This window comes from Python bivittatus, unplaced genomic scaffold (genome assembly GCF_059951505.1).
Source record: "Python bivittatus isolate LINGU-HERP-01145 unplaced genomic scaffold, Pbiv_v1 ctg000570_np1212, whole genome shotgun sequence".
NCBI classification, from domain to species: domain Eukaryota; kingdom Metazoa; phylum Chordata; class Lepidosauria; order Squamata; family Pythonidae; genus Python; species Python bivittatus.
This window is the reverse complement of record NW_028277097.1, coordinates 10,013,186-10,031,427: the sequence shown is the minus strand read 5'-3', so window position 1 is coordinate 10,031,427 and position 18,242 is coordinate 10,013,186. Positions and strand designations below refer to the sequence as shown.

General features: G+C 38.9%; 1 protein-coding gene across 2 annotated transcripts in view; it reads right to left on the bottom strand.

The window, feature by feature from the left end:
* Positions 1–5,221: 5,221 nt before the first annotated feature.
* The window catches only part of ZFR (zinc finger RNA binding protein), a 53,269-nt gene continuing 40,248 nt past the window's right edge, over positions 5,222–18,242 (bottom strand). The window contains exons 17-20 of one of the 2 annotated variants that reach the window (XM_088152974.1): positions 17,851–17,946; positions 13,764–13,875; positions 13,546–13,643; positions 5,222–6,651 (exon numbers count right to left, since the gene is read on the bottom strand). In XM_088152974.1, the coding sequence (XP_088009100.1) occupies positions 6,472–6,651; positions 13,546–13,643; positions 13,764–13,875; positions 17,851–17,946 (486 nt within the window). In that variant the 3' untranslated portion in view covers positions 5,222–6,471. Of the gene's footprint in view, positions 6,652–13,545; positions 13,644–13,763; positions 13,876–17,850; positions 17,947–18,242 lie in introns of those variants that run through there. The other variant, XR_015798306.1, reaches the window with a different exon arrangement.

Below are 18,242 nucleotides of genomic sequence, written 5' to 3'. Positions count from 1 at the left end.
TGGGAAGGACTCGTAGGTGCATAAAAATGCCAAATCCAGTCTAAACATCTGGCTGACTGTGCAACCAACCATAATAATTTAATGATTTAAATTGCTAAGATATACAGTGCCTTAATTTTTTTAGGTGCTTCATGCCTTTCTTAAGCCAAAGAGAACAAACTAATAATCCTTTTTGGACTTTTCAAATACTGTATTCAGAGTGACTTTGCAATGACAGTATTAAATGCCAACTTTCTGGCTTAATTAATTTTTTTAAGAACCTTAAGTAACTCCCATGGCCTAGCAAGGATCCCAGTGAATTTATCTGCACATCAATTCTTAACCATGGTTTATAAAATAAACCACAGTTGGCTGAGTTTGCAGAAACTCTATGGCACAAATAAGGAAATAACTTTTTGGCCTATGGTAGGGTGTGAATTCCACCACTGTAGCCTCCCTTCCTTTGCTTACCTCCCCCCCCCCCCCAAAAAAGCAACCTTGCAGCAAATTTTAGCTTTCATGACCATGGAGGAAATCCCTAACAATTTTGACAGCCCAGACAGATTCAGAACAGTTGTAACCTGCAGGTTTTTCATTGTTGCATAATAAATTGCAGAGTGCTTGAAAGAACAAGGATGATTTCTTGGCAGGAGCAATGCTCTTGGGCCCTCATACAATCTATTTCCAAATAGCACTGATAAGAGTGATGATAAATTTACTCTGAAGAAGGGGTCACTGGGGCTGAGCCCTAAAATAGATGAAGTCACTCATCAGTTTATGTGCAGAAAGCCTTTCCTTTCCAAAAATTCAGGAGTTTGGTGACATGGAAAATGTTTGCCTGAGACTTCCACTCTAGTAACTCATTTTCTGTCTCAACCACAGCTTAACAGAAATGTAGTATTTCCTGGAAGAAAGCAACTGTGATATCTCAATATGGCTTAAATATTAAATGACCCAGCAAGGCCAGCGAAGCAGATGCTTGTAGCGATATAGCAAGCAGTTCAGACCATTGTTAACAAAATAAAATGTTTTAGCTGATATGATTGTTAGAGCCAGGTGAAAATTGTGCTCTAATTCTGCAGGAATTTGGGAACAATGTCCGTAACATTGAATTATTGCTTGATTTGACAAGCATGCTAACATTTTGTCTATTCTTTAGTTGAAATAAACAATTCCTATACTCTGAACAGTGCATAATGCATGGTTGAAGAAACCTAGTGCTTCCCTACAACTGGCTGATTGGGACTTAAAAGAGATTTAAAGTTTTAAACGATTTGAGATCCAATTCACATGTTGCCCTAAGCCACACAGTGGTTTGTTTGCTTTTGATCTAGCACAGCATGTGAACCTATCCCTTCAGCAAATAAACACAGTACACATTAGTAATGTGTTAGAATCATGTATGTTCCTTTTTAAAGCAGGGAAGCAAATAATAAATACAGTCAGTCTGTATGTATTCAGTAAATACTCATACTGTTATTTCCTTAATTCTGAAATGTTGATAATGTTGTGCCTGATTTCTCTGAAGAAAATGAAGTCTTGTTCAGTTTTTAGAAATTCAAGTCTATGTATAATTGCAACTTAATCCTTTTTGTGTTTACTCAGAAGTCTCATTTCATTCAATGGAACTTATTCCCAGACAATAATGTACAGAACTGCAATCTATTTTTTTTAGGCCTCCATATTCCAAACCTTGAAGGCTGTTTTTTATATACAGTATATACATTACCCACCAGAACAGCGTCCTACTTATACACACCTGGGAGGTTTTATTCCATGCCTCTTTTCAGTAGATGGCAACCTATTTCATTATAATCCAGTCAAGCCACTCTATCCATGTTTATGTCCTAAATCCAAATGCATGGTTTAATTTTCCTTGGAGGCAGGCTATCTGGATATTTATATATAGAGTTGAACAGCAAAATAAGCAGGATAGTTGCATAGTGAGGCTAGACTTCCTCAACTTTGTATAGATACAGTAGAGTTCAAATTTTGTAATTTGACTTGAAATTTCATAACTCTCAACTAACATGGCTAAATATCAGAATAAATGAGAATTGCAAATGTCCAACACATCTAAAGAACACGAGGCTTTGAGAGGGTTTGGCAAACATGTACAGAGCATATTTAGACAGCCATGACTCTCCTAGCTGGAAAGTAGCTTTTTCCCCCTATAGCATTATCAACAAAGGCAATGCTTTACACTGCAGCGTAAGCAAAAATAGAGGCTTTTCTATTTTTGAAAAGGACACTAAAGAGTTTCTCACTTAAAAAGAATGCAAGAGATAAAAGTAACAAGATTACATGAACTAAATTTATATATAAACTTTACCAAGATTAAAAAATTAAACTGATATGAAACCCCCTGCCCCCAATCATCTACAATTTAACAGAAAACAAAACTAAGGAATAACACAAGACAGGCCAGTTTCTAATTAGCTTTGGTCTGGTCATTTTTTTCCATATTCTCTAGAAAGCTGCTACCCATGTTTAATTATATATATATATACACACACACACACAGCAGGTTAATCTCCATTCTTATGATTGCTGTTATACCTCCACAGCCGTTATCTATTCAGTATTCAACGTGTACTTAAATTACATAGCTGTTTGAATATATCAGTTGCATACATCTTGAATGTAAGAATATGCAACCATGGCAGCAGACAGCGGCTCCCAGCTTCACAGCCCAGCAAATTGGTTATTTGGCTTTTTTTGTTTGTTAAAAGATGCTGCAATTAATGCTTGGCTCACAGATTTCATTCACTGAAACTGCCTGCCCTAGGGGCAAATGTACTTTAAAGGCAGCCAGCCCTTCCTTAAGGTACAGTACTGTGCAAAAGTTTTAGGCAGGTGTGAAAAAATGCTGTGAAGTAAGAATGCTTTCAAAAATATCTGTTGTAATTGTTTACATTTATCAATTTACAAAATGCAAAGTGAGTGATCAGAAGAAAAACCCAAATCAAAACAGTATTTGGTGTGACCACCATTTGCCTTCAAAACAGCATCAATTCTTCTAGGTACACTTGCACACAGTTTTTGAAGGAACTCGGCAGGAAGCTTGTTCCAAACATCTTGGAGAACTAACCACAGATCTCCTGTGGATGTCGGCTGCCTCAAATCCTTGTGTCTCTTCATGTAATCCCAGACAGACTTGATGATGTTGAGATCAGGGCTCTGTGGGGGCCAAACGATCACATCCAGGACTCCTTGTTCCTCTTTATGCTGAAGATAGTTCTTAATGATATTGGCTGTATGTCTGGAGTCATTGTCCTGCTGCAGAATAAATTTGGGGCTAATCACACACTTCCCTGATGGTATGGCATGATGGATAAGGATCTGCCTGTATTTCTCAGCATTGAGGACACCATTGTTCCTGACCAAATCTCCAACTCCATTTGCAGAAATGCAGCCCCAAACTTGCAGGGAACCTCCACCATGCTTCACTCTTGCCTGCAGACACTCATTCTTATACTGCTCTCCAGCCTTTTGGCAAACAAATTGCCTCCCGCTAGTGTCAAATATTTCAAATTTTGACTTATCAGTCCAGAGCACCTGCTGCCATTTTTCTGCACCCCAGTTCCTGTTTTCATGCATAGTTGAGTCGCTTAGCCTTGTTTCCACATCAGAGGTATGGCTTTTTGGCCACAATTCTTCCATGAAGACTTCTGGCCAGACTTCTCCGGACAGTAGATGGGTATACCTGGGTCCCACTGGTTTCCAACAGTTCTGTGCTGATGGCAGTGCTGGACATCTTCTGATGTCAAAGGGAAGCAAGCATGATGTGTCTTCCATCTGCTGCATTAAGTTTCCTTGGCCAACCACTGCATCTACAGTCCTCAACATTGCCCATTTCTTTGTGCTTCTTCAAGAGAGCTTGAACAGCACATCTTGAAACCCCAGTCTGCTTTGAAATTTTTGCCTGGGAGAGACCTTGCTGATGCAGTAAAACTACCTTGTGTCTTGTTGCTGTACTCAGTCTTGCCACAGTGTATGACCTGTGACATGAAACTCTCTTCCACAGCCTCACCTTAGTAGTAGAGTTTGGCTGTTCCTCACCCAGTTTTAAGCCTCCTACACAGCTGTTTCTGTTTCAGTTAATGACTGTGTTTCAACCTACATATGAAATTGATGATCATTAGCACCTGCTTGGTATAATTGGTTAATCATACACCTGTCTCTAATCCTACAAGATCCCTGACTGTGCAAGTGTATGAATTGATGCTGGTTTGAAGCCAAAGGGTAGTCACACCAAATATTGATTTGATTTCTCTTCTGTTTGCTCACTTTGCATTTTGTAAATTGACAAACATAAACAATTACAATATATATTTTTGAAAGCATTCCTACTTTTCAGCATTTTTTCACACCTACCTAAAACCTTTGCACGGTAGTGTATATTGCAAATTGGAATGAATTTAATCTATGGAAAGTATTTGCACACATGTCTTACTGATGGAAAAATTCCTCATTTTTGGACTCTTCCTTTAATTTCTTTTACCAGGAATAATCTAATGTTACTGTTTTTAAATAGAATTTTGCTTTTAAGAAACAGAGATTGCAGTTCCAGCCCTGAAAATCTCAGTTGCACCCCCCCCACCAATTTATTTTGGTCACTTATATACATGATGTTTCTGGTCTTTGAGTGGTTTACATATTAATAAGATGCAAAATACAGTTATAATCAATATGATACCCCACCATTCAGGGAAACATGATGTTCCTTGTCCACAAATGCCTCTCTGAAGAGCCATGCCTTTACAGCTATTACAGTATTTTAGACTATTTTTCCAGATAGTTTTAGCAGGTGTCTAGAAATTCAACCCACAAACTTTATGTGAGGGAGAAGTTCATAGCAGCTGATGATTTTATTTATATTCTTGTTAGAAGTTTGTCTTTCCTCCAAAAGCTCAAGGCAATGAACATGGCACCCCTTCCTCCAAACTCCTTTCTGTTAATGCTACACGGGGTTTCATCCTAAGTTAAAATCATTTAAAAACAAACACTACCTGAAGACCTAGCAACATTCAAACATTTTAAAAGGGCAAGAATTTGGCAATCTCTGATTAATTGGGCTAGAAAGCTTAATCTAGTTTATTGAAATTAGTCTGATCCAAAATTTCCTATTTCTCAGGGCAGCTTTAGGAATATTATGACATTGCTAAATGGATACATGGTAAATTAGCGTAACTAATTGAGGTATTTGTCCTGAGTGTATAATCAACAGTACATCACTTAGTACATTTTAGTCTTTATTTGTGTATTCAACTGTAGTGTTGTAACAAATCACACCTGTGAACCAAAGCATACATCAATAGCCAGATGTAGACTGAATTACACCACTGCTATAATATTTAGCTGTTTGAAGGAGACATAAGCATACATTGCGGCCACAAATAATTTTCTGCTATTTTCTTTTACAGTATAGCCTTCAATTTATCAGATACTGTTATTTTCAGTTTTAGGTTTAAATGAAAATCACTGTATAATTTGGTACAAGAACAGCAAAAGGAACAATTTCACAGGCACTGATATGGCAAACAATTATTTTTAATTCAGAGCTAATGGCATTACTACCATACTGATAAAGCTCTCCAAAAATAGTTAGCCAAACTCTACCCAAATAGGAAAAACTGTCCTCTTGCTTATATTTTCTGCAAAATTTCAGAAAGTTATTTTTTGGCCTTGCTATGTCAAAGTCAATTGAACAAAGACCTAGACATGAAGCCTAAAACAATACTTTTAAAAAGCCGTTCTATTAAAAACAAAATCATGCAATTTTTGATCAATTGTGTAATTGCTAAAATTGCTTCCATACTGCGTACATTTAGCATTTATACTGCTAATGTGTAACTAACAACAAACCTGATTAGAATAACACAAATCTGTCTTAATTACACCATTATATCACTAGAGAGACAAATGCCATGGAATTGGCAGAAACATTTAATTGAAAGCACTTAAATAGCAGGATAAGAGGTTGTTAATGCTTCACATTAAGGAGAAATACTCCTGCAGCCCCACTTTACAAAAAAGTGTTCTGCTATAAAATATTAAGTGAAGGAGGAACTGTATTTACCATTTGTAATACAAAGCAACTTACAGCTAGTGTGAAAGGTAAGTAAAAATTCTAAATATATTTGCAAATACACAAAGCAACCGAAACACATAACAATGTATTAAATACAGTACAACTTAAGTACACAGTGACCAGTTAACATAAAGAACAGAAATCAAGAGTTATATTTTAGAACCTAAACAAAGGAGGCAGGCTAAAAACAAACCAAAAATCGAAATACAGTTTCCATTAGTAATCTTTTTCTACCATAATTAAGTCTGCACATCCTTTAAAATGGTGTGAATGCCACACAAAAGTATTTCTAACTTTTGGGGGAGGTCGTACTTGAACAGATATTAAGAATTGTTTTTACAACAAATGGCTTCCATTGTCACCTTCTTGTGTTAACAATGCATACACAAACTTCTTGTTTAAAAGTTATCATAGTCTTTCTTGTCTTTTTTCCCCTCAGCTTCAAATCCATCAACTCCATCACTGTCCCTTCTCCTTTTCCGATTGCTGTGGATATTGAAACGCTGGTTCATCTGGGGCAAAGGATCCATTCCCAGAACTTTGTGGATCTGACGGAACGCAAGGAGTCTCAGTGCAAACTAGCAGCAAGGAGGAAGGAAAAAGGAAATCAGATTGATTGAATTTCAATTTAATTAAGAACAAAGGCTTGTTAATTTTAGTAAGTCATTTCCAGCAGCAAAAACCTTATTTAACACATAATTTTTTTTCAATATAAGAATTGGTTACTTACCTGGAACTCCAGTTCTTCAAGTGGTCATCTGTGAATTACATAAGTTATGCATCTGTGCAGGTTTGGAAATTGCTAGTCTACAGAATAATTTGGTGGGACCACTGCCCTTCCACACATACACATTAGTAGGTTCACTGTCTGTTGAATCCATCACTTCTTAAGATTGACAAAGCACATCCTAAGGGTGAGCTGTATGAATGCATACATGACCACTTGAAGAATTACAAGCAAATAGCTTAGACTTAATTGTGGTTTCTGTAATTCACATACAAGGGTAAGTGTCAAGCTTCTTATTGGGAGGAGGATCTGATAATCAGAAGGAGTCAGAGAAACATCATTACAAGATGGCATATGGGACTGGAAATCTAGTCTGTAGTGCTGCATGAAGACATGGGGCTGAGTCTACATGGTCTCCTGGTATAACTCCAGCAGGGAAATGTCTTGGAAGGCTGCTCATGCTGATAATGTGCTTGTGAAAGGGACATGGACTGGAAGGGGGCATAGCATTTTGACCAGCTGATAGTAAATCTTGATGGTCACCATTATCCATTTGGGCAGAGGGAGGAGACCATCTCATTTAGATATGCCTTTGAAGGCCACAAAGAGTCCAGGTAAAAGCAAGAGCACAATGGACTTCCAAAGAATGAATGTTTCAAGTGGTATTCAGAAGTTGGGAAAAAGGATAAGCAATACGGTGGTCTGATTCAATTGGAAGGACCGTTTTGGGAAGAAAGGCATTACTTGGGTGAAGAATTACTCTGCATCTATGAAAAACAAGGAAGTGAAGCTCTTTTGCTGTACAATTTTCCAACTCAATGAACTGATGTTACAGCTACCAACAAAGCTACCTACTGTTGAGAGGAAGTGAATCATAGGGTAGGAGCATGATTGAAGCTCCTTTTTCTTCTCTTTCTTTGTTTCCATCTGGGTTTGTTATCTCTGCCATTTTTGTTCTTTTCTGTTTTGTGTTGTTTTCTTGTTTTAATGTTTTTAATAATCTTTAATCTGTCCAGAGTTGCTAGGTGGCATATAAAATGAATGAATGAATCTGAGATTACCAGAGTAAGGGATAGGTTCCAGGCTGAAAGCAGAAGGGACACTAGAAGATAAACATATGCTAAGCTTTTCAAGAACTTCTGCATGAGTAGATTTGAAAAAGAAAGGTACTATGTGACAAAATAAGAAAATAAATTGGATGTATGCTACCCCCTTTATTGAAGAGAGAGTCAGGTCTTGTTGTTCCAAATGCAAGAGAAAGGTCAAAATGTGACATACCTCATACTGTACAAAATCAAATTGGTGTTCAAAGATGAAGATCTCAAAGGAGTTCCATTTGGTTGCATAGGAAGCCTTCATGAAAGGCCTTTGAGAAGACAAAGTTTGCTGTGCCTCATCCTGAAGGGGTTATAGAACTGAATCCAGTTCTCTCATGCAAAAGAGGGTGCCAGGAAGCCTACTATGTATAAGATGAAAGAGGTGCAAAAGGATGTGAATATTATTTCTTTATAATAGAGCTTGCTCTTGAAACACAGCAGTCACTAGAATTTTTTCATTATAGCTTCCTAACTTTCTTTTAATAAAGATTACTTAACAGAAATTCTTGGATTTTTATGAGCTTGCCTAATTGGTTCCAGTCCTGCCTCTTTGGTAAAGCTGGACAGGACTGTCAAGAATCTGTAACATAAAATGTAAAACAGGGCAGACTTTTTGATATATCTGATTCCAAACTAAGAGAAGCTCAAGTTTGTTGATATTTTGTGATGTCCATGCTTAGTATCTTGGATGCAGAGATCTTGGATGTGAACTCTCCATCCTGACATGGACATATCAATGGTGAGGGCATTGATACCATCCAGAAACAAGAGCTGCCTCAAAAAATATTTGAGATGGCAGAAGTCCTTAACTGGCATCCTTCCTAGGAATAGTAAAGTATCTATGTAAAGAACAATAAAGAAAAAAAATGACAGGAGTCCAGAAGAATGTTCTCAGGAAGGAAGGAAGGAAACCACCTGAGGTAACTCTGGAGATGCCTTAGAAATGATGGGGTGATATGATGTCAGAGGAGTCTAGAACATAATATAACTTTGCAAAATGCTCCAGAAAACCTGAAAGTTATCTGTCATGGAATCTCATATATCTTGACAGTGAGCCAGGTGATCCCTAAATGTATGATATGGAGGAACATCAGTCAAATACACAATTTGCAGCCTTGAGGCTGATGTTCATAAATCTGTGCTGGGTGTCTAGACAATACCAACATCTGGCTAAAGCACCTTGATATGAGACAATATAGTTCTTCTATCTGAAAGTTTGATAGTCTTTAGTCAAAATGTGAGTGGGATGAAGAAGTGTTGTAGAAAGCATCTAACTCCTGTGCAGGATATTCAGGATATCAGCAATGCTATTGCTGAATAATCCATCTTCTTCTAAGTCAAGTTCCTCAATTCTAGAACCTTTGGTGCCAATCAGTGGAGCAGAGCTAGGTATGGTAATTCAGGTAACAGAAGATGCTATAACTCTGGCTGCTGAGACAACTTAATGATGAGCTGCATTTAATTCCTGCTTGGCAAACACAGTTTCTGACTGAAAAACCTGGACTAGTTTGTTCTTGCTCCCTATGAATTAGATAAGAAATGGGACATCCTGTCTGACACAAAATATTTTGCCATACGTTTTGACAGTTGGAAGTATGGAGGAAGAGAATCCCAAAGAGTATTTCATCTCAGACTATCCAGTTTCATCATCTTATCCACAAAGGCAGAATACTGTTGATGGTGAGAGCCTGATTGTGATGGCTCCAGTATATTAGAGTTGGGCAGTGGTTGTTGGATTAGGAAATGACATTTATCTTCCTTTACACAGTAAATATTCTTGACCTGGTGAGAAGTCAGTAGCATAGAAAGAGCATAGCATAGAAGCTGTGGTTCACCTCCTTCTTAAGAAACCATAGCTAGATCCCAGTTTTTGTCTTGTCTCCAACCTTTCCTTTTTGGGGTACGTTGTTGAGAAGGTGGTTGCACTACAGCTCCAGAGGATCCTGGATGAAACGGATTATCTGGACCCCTTTTAGTCGGAATTCAGGCCTGGATATGGGATGGAACGGCACTGTGTGCTTTCTGATGATCTCTGGCGGGAGTGGAATGGGGATAGTGCATCCATCCTTGCTCTACTTGACTCTCTGTGGCTTTTGATACCATCGACCATGGTATCCTTCTGGACTGGCTTCGGGGGTTGGGAGTGGGGGGCACTGTGTTGTCCTGGTTCACTTCCTTCCTCCAAGACCATTCTCAGTTGGTGTTGATTGGGGGCGAGAGGTCTGGCCCTTGGCCCCTGCTTTGCGGGGTTCCACAGGGTTTGGTGCTTTCTCTGCTCCTGTTTAACATCTACATGAAACCGCTGGGTAAGATCATCTGTCACCATGGGGTGAGATTTCATCAGTATGCAGATGATACTCAGTTGTACATCTTTGCCCATGGTGAGCTAAGTGATGCCATGACTGCCCTTCTTGGTGCCTGGAGGCTGTTGAGGTCTGGATGGGGAACAACAGGCTGAAGCTGAACTCTGGCAAGATGGAGTGGATTTGGGTTTGGGTTCTTTGGTTTCTGGAGAATTACCATCTTTGGCCTTGGATGGGATTGCATTGCTCCAGATGGATCCGGTGCATAATCTGGAGTTCTCCTGGACTTGTAACTCCTGCTTGCAGAGCAAGTAGCAGTTGTGGCCAGGAAAGCTTTTGTGCAACTGCGAGTTGTGCGCCAGTTATATCCATTCCTGGACCAACATGCCCTTCTCATAGTCACCCACACCTTGATCACCTCCCATTTGGACTATTGTAATGTGCTCTACATGCGGCTGCTCTTGAGGAGTATCTGGAAGCTTCAGTTGATTCAAAATGTGACAGCCTGCACAGTTTTGCACAAACCTAGATTTGTGCATGGGTCACCTCTTTTGTGGGAGCTGTATTGGTAACCGATTTGGTTCCAGGTCCAATTCAAAGTGCTGGTTATCACCTTTAAAGCTCTACGTGGCTTGGGGCCAGGTTATTTGAAGGACTGCCTCATCCCAGTTACATCTACTGGCCAACCAGAGCGGGGAGACAGGGTATGTTGCGGGTCCCTTCAATGAGGGAGGTGCATCTAATGGGACTAAGAAAAAGGGCCTTCTCTGGGTGACTCCCTCCCTATGGAATATTTCCCTGGAGATAAGACTGGCTCCCACTCTGATACTTTTCCAGAAGGCACCAAAGACATGGTTTTGTTAGTGGGCCTGGAGACCCCAGGATGATACAGAACCAATCAAATGGTTAATTTAAGTGTGTCTACTGCCGTCATGGGAGGTTGGGGGGTTTATCGGTTTTTTGTATTATGGGTTTTAATTCTGTAAGCTTGCCCAGAGTCATCGTGTGTGAATTGGGCAGCCATATAATTTTATAGACAGACAGACAGACAGACAGCAATTTGCCTCAGGAGACTCTTGCTGTCTTCAGCAAGACTGGAAGCATTGAAATTAGGACTGGTGAAGCAGCAGTGTCTTAAATTAACAGGCATACTGAGTCTTCTACTATTTGAAAAGACTTTTTAACTTTCAGGCAAAGAGGGTGCCATCTTACCAATTTGTTTGCTGTAGGAATGGAGGCCTTCCAAAGGAAAATGGGGTATTTGACCCTCATCCTGAGTGTCAGATGATAATGTCAAGTAGAAAGAAGAAGAATCAGAGGCATTATTGTCAAGTTCAGAGAGACTGACATGAACTCCACTATGGAATGGATACAAATCAGTGGCAGTGGATACAATTTGAAACCTAGGAGATACAAGTCATCTCAGGAAATGCAGGCCTAAACGAATGAAAGACAGTGATCTATCTATCTAAATGAATGAAAGATAGTGTCCAGATGGGACTTAAGATGGGATATAAGAGGGTATTACAGAGAAATAGATCTTAAGGCAAATCTGTCTCAGATTTCTCCTTCTGAGATTGATTTCTATATCTGAGGAGAAGCTCATAACAACTGGACAGTATGGACTGAAACGGCCATCACAGCAGAATTGGTGATATCAGAGTTGGAGAAGGCCATAATGGAGAAGAATTAGAGAGCTGGAATCAGGGAAGTGACAGGGCCTTTATCCATCTTTTTCATTTTGTCTTGCATGGAATTAGGTTGGCAGGCCACTCAGAAGGCTCTGAACCCTTATTAGGTGATTTCTTCAGTGCTGATAATGGTGATGCAGAGTCCATTGCTCTATGGTCAATGTAGGTGTGAAGGAAGCCAAAGGGACACAAATGCTCTGGAAACTGTTGCCCTTAAAGTTGCTTCCAGAAAGTGGGAGTGTCTGGCTAAGTCAACTATGATCTTCATCAAGGCAGAAAATGCATTTATTATGCTTCCAATGCCAGAATTTGCAAAATGGGTCCCAGGAGCAATAAAGCTGAAAGCTGGATACCTTAAAGTTAGTCCTGATGACTAACTTTAAGAAGGTTTGGGAAGAGCTGAGAGAAGATTATAAACCAGTGAGAAAAACGTTACAAAGGAAAAAATAAAGAACTCAGGAAAATCAGCTCAACAATGATTGTACTAACACTATGGTAGCTGAAAACAAAGGAGTTCAGAGCGGGAGCCAGGCTTAATTGTATGGCATGGGGAGGTGGGTGGGTGAGGGAAACAGGATACCAGCCAAATAATTCTGTAAACTCTAGAAGGTTCTGAACGGAGCTCTACAGAGACACATTACCCCATGTACATGAAGCCTAGACACCATGATGGACCTATCAGATGTTTTAATATTCCACAATGATGTTATATGCATAATGAGGCAAGTAGATACCAGCTAGAATTTCCACAGAACATTTCATTTTTGTCCATCTAGTATTGTTTTCTTAGTGACTTAATATATTCAAGGGCACTTCATTTTTAAAAATCAAGAGCAATAATTTACAAAATGTTAGTATATGGATAGGAACAACTAGGGAATACCAGGGCTGTAAACTAGACAGGAAAGTCAAAAAACATCATAAACAATGCAGTGGCAAACTCTTTCATGCTGTTGCCAAGAGAACTGCATGGAAGTGTTCATGAAATCAATACGAGTTGATCCTGACTTAAAGGAAACTTAAATAAGCTACTAAGTTATAAAAAAAGTTTTCCATTTACAGTGGAACCTCGGGTTACGAATTTAATTCGTTCTGTGACTCTGGTCGCACCCCGAATTGGTTGCAACCCGAAGGAAATTTCCCCATAAGGTTCAATGTAATTACCATTAATCCGTTCTGGTGTGGAGGACAGGGAGGCGGCTATTGCTTGGAGGGAGAGTCCCCCTCCCTACGACCACGTGTCAGGGGTGGAAAATGGCCGCGGACCACGTGTCAGGGGTGGAAAAATGGCCGCGGACCACGTGTCAGGGGCGGAAAAGTGGCCGTGGACGTGTCAGGGGCAGAAAAATGGCCGCGGACCATGTGTCAGGGGCGGAAAATGGCCGCGGACTATGTGTCAGGGGCGGAAAAATGGCTGCGGACCGTGTCACGGGAGGGAAAATGGCCGCGTATCCTGTTCGTACCCCGAGGCAGAGCTCGCAAACCGAGGTAAATTTTTGCGGCTGGAGCTGGTCGTAACCCGGAAAGTTCATTAACAGAGGCGTTCGTAACCCGAGGTACCTCTGTACTTGAAAACAAGTGTTAAATACTACTGGGTAACACAATCAATTTTCAGCTCACATTTTACTTGCTTCATAAGCTGTATATCAATTACCTGTGCACTTGAAGTAATATCTTCTCTTTGCTGATCTGTCATTAAAGCAAGTGTATCAAAAGGATCCTTTTCACAAGGATCGAGAAGGCCAGGACCACCTATAACAAACAGGGTATACCAGAGATATTATTTTATCCTTACTAAAATCTAATGAAAGAATATGTAAGATATGCAAAACTAATCAAGAAATTACTGATTTCGGGTATCATTCAACTTGCCTTTTAGGATAATTCCTGAAGATATACACTCAAATACTCTTCTTAATGCATCCCCAGGGCTTTGTGGTCCAGTAGCACTGCTAATTGCCTTTTCTACTAATAATTCCATTGCCTAAATAAATAAATAAAAACAAGCCACTGTCTATATTTTCATTTAAATCACAAAGGAGAACTTTAATTACAGTGCAAGTTCCTTCTGGTTTGGTGCACCAGAGGCTACTAACAATAGGTAAATTCTTGCACTCCCCAGGAAAGGCTGCGATCGTATGACTCTCATGCCATCCATAGCTAAACCTATGATACCAACTATACCAGGAAGCTTGCTTTAGGAGCAGATAAGTAAAAAGAAAATTAAAAGTCTCCATGAGAGACCAACAGAGTGAACAGAGTCTAGGCTGATGGTGTGACCTGATATTAGGTTGGAAAGACTCTGCTATTGCTTGAGGGGGTATCTGGGTGGTTCTACCATCCTAAACTGGTGGGAACTTTTAGTGACCAATGCTCCAGTGGGATCTTGGCATGTGTGGGATGCATGCAAAATGCTTTGGCTGAATTTTAGGAATCGGGAGCTATCTTTAATGCCCCTTCTAACACATTCATTCAACAAAGATGAATATGTCAACTTTATATTATCTAGTGCAAGTACTCAGTTCATGTGGCTGGGTTTGTGAAGAACACTGCTGATATTACTGCCTTCCTTGTAGAATGTGTGATAAGGTGCATCTTATAAGAAGATCCTTACGTCATATGTCTTACACCACTGGGAAAGATAATGCTGAATGAAAGGAAACAGATCTAATCTGCAAGACTTGCTGGGTCCTTTATGAACAACAGTCTTATGGCACAAGCCAGATATTCATGAATTTTCAGAAGGATGTGAAGCTTTGAAAGAGATGAAGGGCAAGAGAAACTCATGCATTTTATGAAAAACAGGCAGTGAGCTATTGAATGAAGGAGGGACTGGAGCACAGAATTATAGCACCCCTCTAAAAATGCACATGTGGTCTCTAATTGATGGGGCTAATAATTCTAAAATCCTCACAGGTAAAGCAACTGCTACCAGAAAAAGGATCATCTGGAAAAACCACCACGTGGCAGACATTTTACAAATTGAAATACAGACAGTCCTTGGGTTACGACCACTCATTCAGTGACCATTCAAAGTTACAAAAGTACTGAATGAGGGGGATTTATGACCAATCCTTGGAATTCCAGCCATTGCAGTGTCCCCACAGTCATGTAATTATGATCTGGGCACTCAGTGCCTGGCTCACAATTATGATATCACAGTGAACCATGGTCACGTGATCATGATTTCTGATATTCCCTGCCAGCTTCCCACAAGCAAACTCAATGGGGAAGCCAGCAGGAAGTCAGAAATTGCTCCTGCTGCTTTTTCACCTGCCCACAGCTCTCACCCACTGGCCTGCTTGCCTGGGACTCCTGCCTTTTCCCACTTAACAACCCACATGGTTCCGGAGTTACAATGGCAACCAGGACTGCCGAGATTGCTGTTGCTAAGTGATGTGGTCATATGACATTGCACTTTAAGACTGCATCACTTAGTGACGGCAATTCTGGTCCCAATTGCCACTGTAACTCGAGGTAGTAATGGTTTATTTAGTGCCTTAAACACTGTGTGGAAGTTCAACTAGGAAAGCACCTGACAGATTAAGAAAGATACCTCTGTGTAGAAGTACAGGAGATGAGGGTGTGATTTTATGTTTGGCATCTTGATTTGGAGAGGACAGAAAAGATGGCTGAGGCCTGTTTTGATGAGTTCACCTTCAGGTTAGGTACAAACCAGTTAACCAACAGGGAGGCAATTAGTATAGAAATGAGAACTAAATGTGAACTGAATATGAGCACTAAACCAGAGTTGAAAAGTCTGGAAGATCTTCTCTTTTCTATTTTCAATGCCTAGGCTCTAACCATCAAAAAAGCATTTAATGTGTTTGGCTCATTCCTTGAAGAATCTTTTACTGAGGAAAAATGGCAAAACTTTCTGGAAGAGCAGAGGCACCCATACTCTTTCTGATCTTCGGAGGGTATGTGGAAAAAGTTTAACTTCTGGCTAGTGTAAGTAAGAGCTGACTCTCTAATTAATGACATGTAGAACTTGAAGAAGTGGAGCCTGAGAACCATTAGTACTAAGAAATAATTCCACAAGTATTGGATTATGTGATTCCTGCCTTTTCTGGGAACCAGAAGAATGTAATACATTGCTGGAAACCTAATTCCAACAGAAAATATAGGATTCCCTTAAGAGATGGTATATAGCATAAAATAATTGTGTAGGTACTAAGGAAAACTTCAGGAAAGAAAACATAAATGAATATGGTAAAGTTTCAGAAAGTCCACCATAAAGAAAACATTCACCTTCCTATAACCAATTATACTGTCATATTTATGTCAATGATAGAGGAAGATTACTTTTTTTTTTTTTTAACTAATTCTCCCTTTCCCTTACAGTTCCCAGCATTACCATCTAAAATACACAGCTTATAATAAAGAGATTTTTAAAATATTGAATGAATGGACTTTTGCTTATTTAGAAATATTTCATTTTGCTGTGATGTAAGAGATAATTTTTTAATTTATGATTAACAAATGATATCAGGTAACCACATCAACATAAATTCAAGATGCATATAAAGAAAAAAAAGATGTAGAAAATACAAAAAAGAACTACTATAATGTAAATAGTACTGCACGTGTACACATTTACCATATATGTAAAGTATACCATATTATAGTCTATTGCTCTTGAGGTAAATCATAAAATCCATCCAAATTTGATAAAATTGCGGTTTCTGCCTCAGATGCCTCATTTGTTTAACCATCTGTGATTTTTTTATAATATGGTAATTGAAGAGACCTTGTTAATCCACATCTCAAATGTTATATTATCTAGGGTTTTCCAGTGTTGCGCAATCATTATTTTGGCTGCTAAAATTAAATAGATAATAAGTTCTTTATTTTTAAGCTTGAGGTTTGGTCCTGTAAATAAATGTAGTAAGCCTAACTCTGGGGAGCATTCACTTCTTTGTTTCGTGATGTTACTTATCTCCCCAAAACATTTTATGCCAAAAGGGTATAGCTTTATCACATAACTATCACAAATGAAAAAAATGACCCTTTTTTGGACCTCTCCAACATTTGGAAATATAATTTTGATATATATGTGCAAATCTGACTGGAGTCAAGTGCCAGCAATGTATAATCTTCTACTGCAGTTCTTACATTGAAGCTGAGGTGAATCCACCCAATTTCCATAATTTCTGCCAATTTATCTCCTGTATGGAATTACCGAGATCAGTACCTCAAGCTTCCTTTATACCATGTGGTGGATCTCCTATTTCTAATTGCAATAATAACCTATAAATTTTAGAGATTGTTCCTTTTGATTGTTGTAAATAGTGAAGTATTAAATTCTCGAAATTGATATAAGGCCATGTTCTGAAGCTTTAATATTTCTATTGCCCAAAAGAGATTTGAGTTGATACCAAAAGAGCCATGGTAATTTATCATCTATTTATTGCTCTATCTGATCTTTATTGAGAGGTTCCCTATTAATATAAAAATCTTTTAGTCTATAATGATTGCATTTCTCAAACATTTCATTTTAGCCAAACCATAATGATTTTGCTGATCTATATATATTATTAAAGGAGTTAATGTAACAGATAAATAATGAATTCTCAATTTAACAGACTCATGGGGGAAGCTGTGTTTATCTGTTAGAGCTGAATGTCTGTTAAATGGCAATGGGATTTTACATGTGAATGAAAAGTCATGTACACAAGGAACAGAAAAGGTACAGGCATTGTTGAAACTATCTGCCAAATAATGAACTTCATCTTGCATTGGGCAAAGTGTGTATTGCTTGAAATTCAGATTTTGTTTGCTGCATCCAGAGTCCACTGAATCAAGGTCTGTAAAATCAAAGGTCTATTATAATGTAGCTTCTGAAAGAAATCAACAAAGTCTGAAAAACCGACTAAGTAATGCATTTTAAGGGAAATATACCAGTACAAATGATACTTCACTTGTGATAATATGCTCATGGTTTTAAAATACTACTTACCCAGCTTGGAAAGTCAGACCAAGTGGGAACTCGCTGACAGAGATCACGAAGAATACGTATGATAATGACACAGGACTGCAGACCATTAGCTCTAGCCTTGAGAGCAATACAAAATCAAGTTAATCAATCCCAGCACCAATAGCAAAAGAGGCCTCTTAGAAAAGCTAAAATGCCACTGTTCAATGGAAGCTCAAACACAGAAAATAAATAAGTCATTTGGAGACATTCCAGGAGCTGCCATTTACAGAAGCATTTTATGCCAAGGTTAGTAGCTTAACAAGTCAAGGTGCACAGGTTATATTACAAGTCTAATATTCCTTGAATTCCTGCACACTTTGACCTAGGATTTATTTGTAACAGCAAATACAATTACCTTCCTATAATAGAAATAC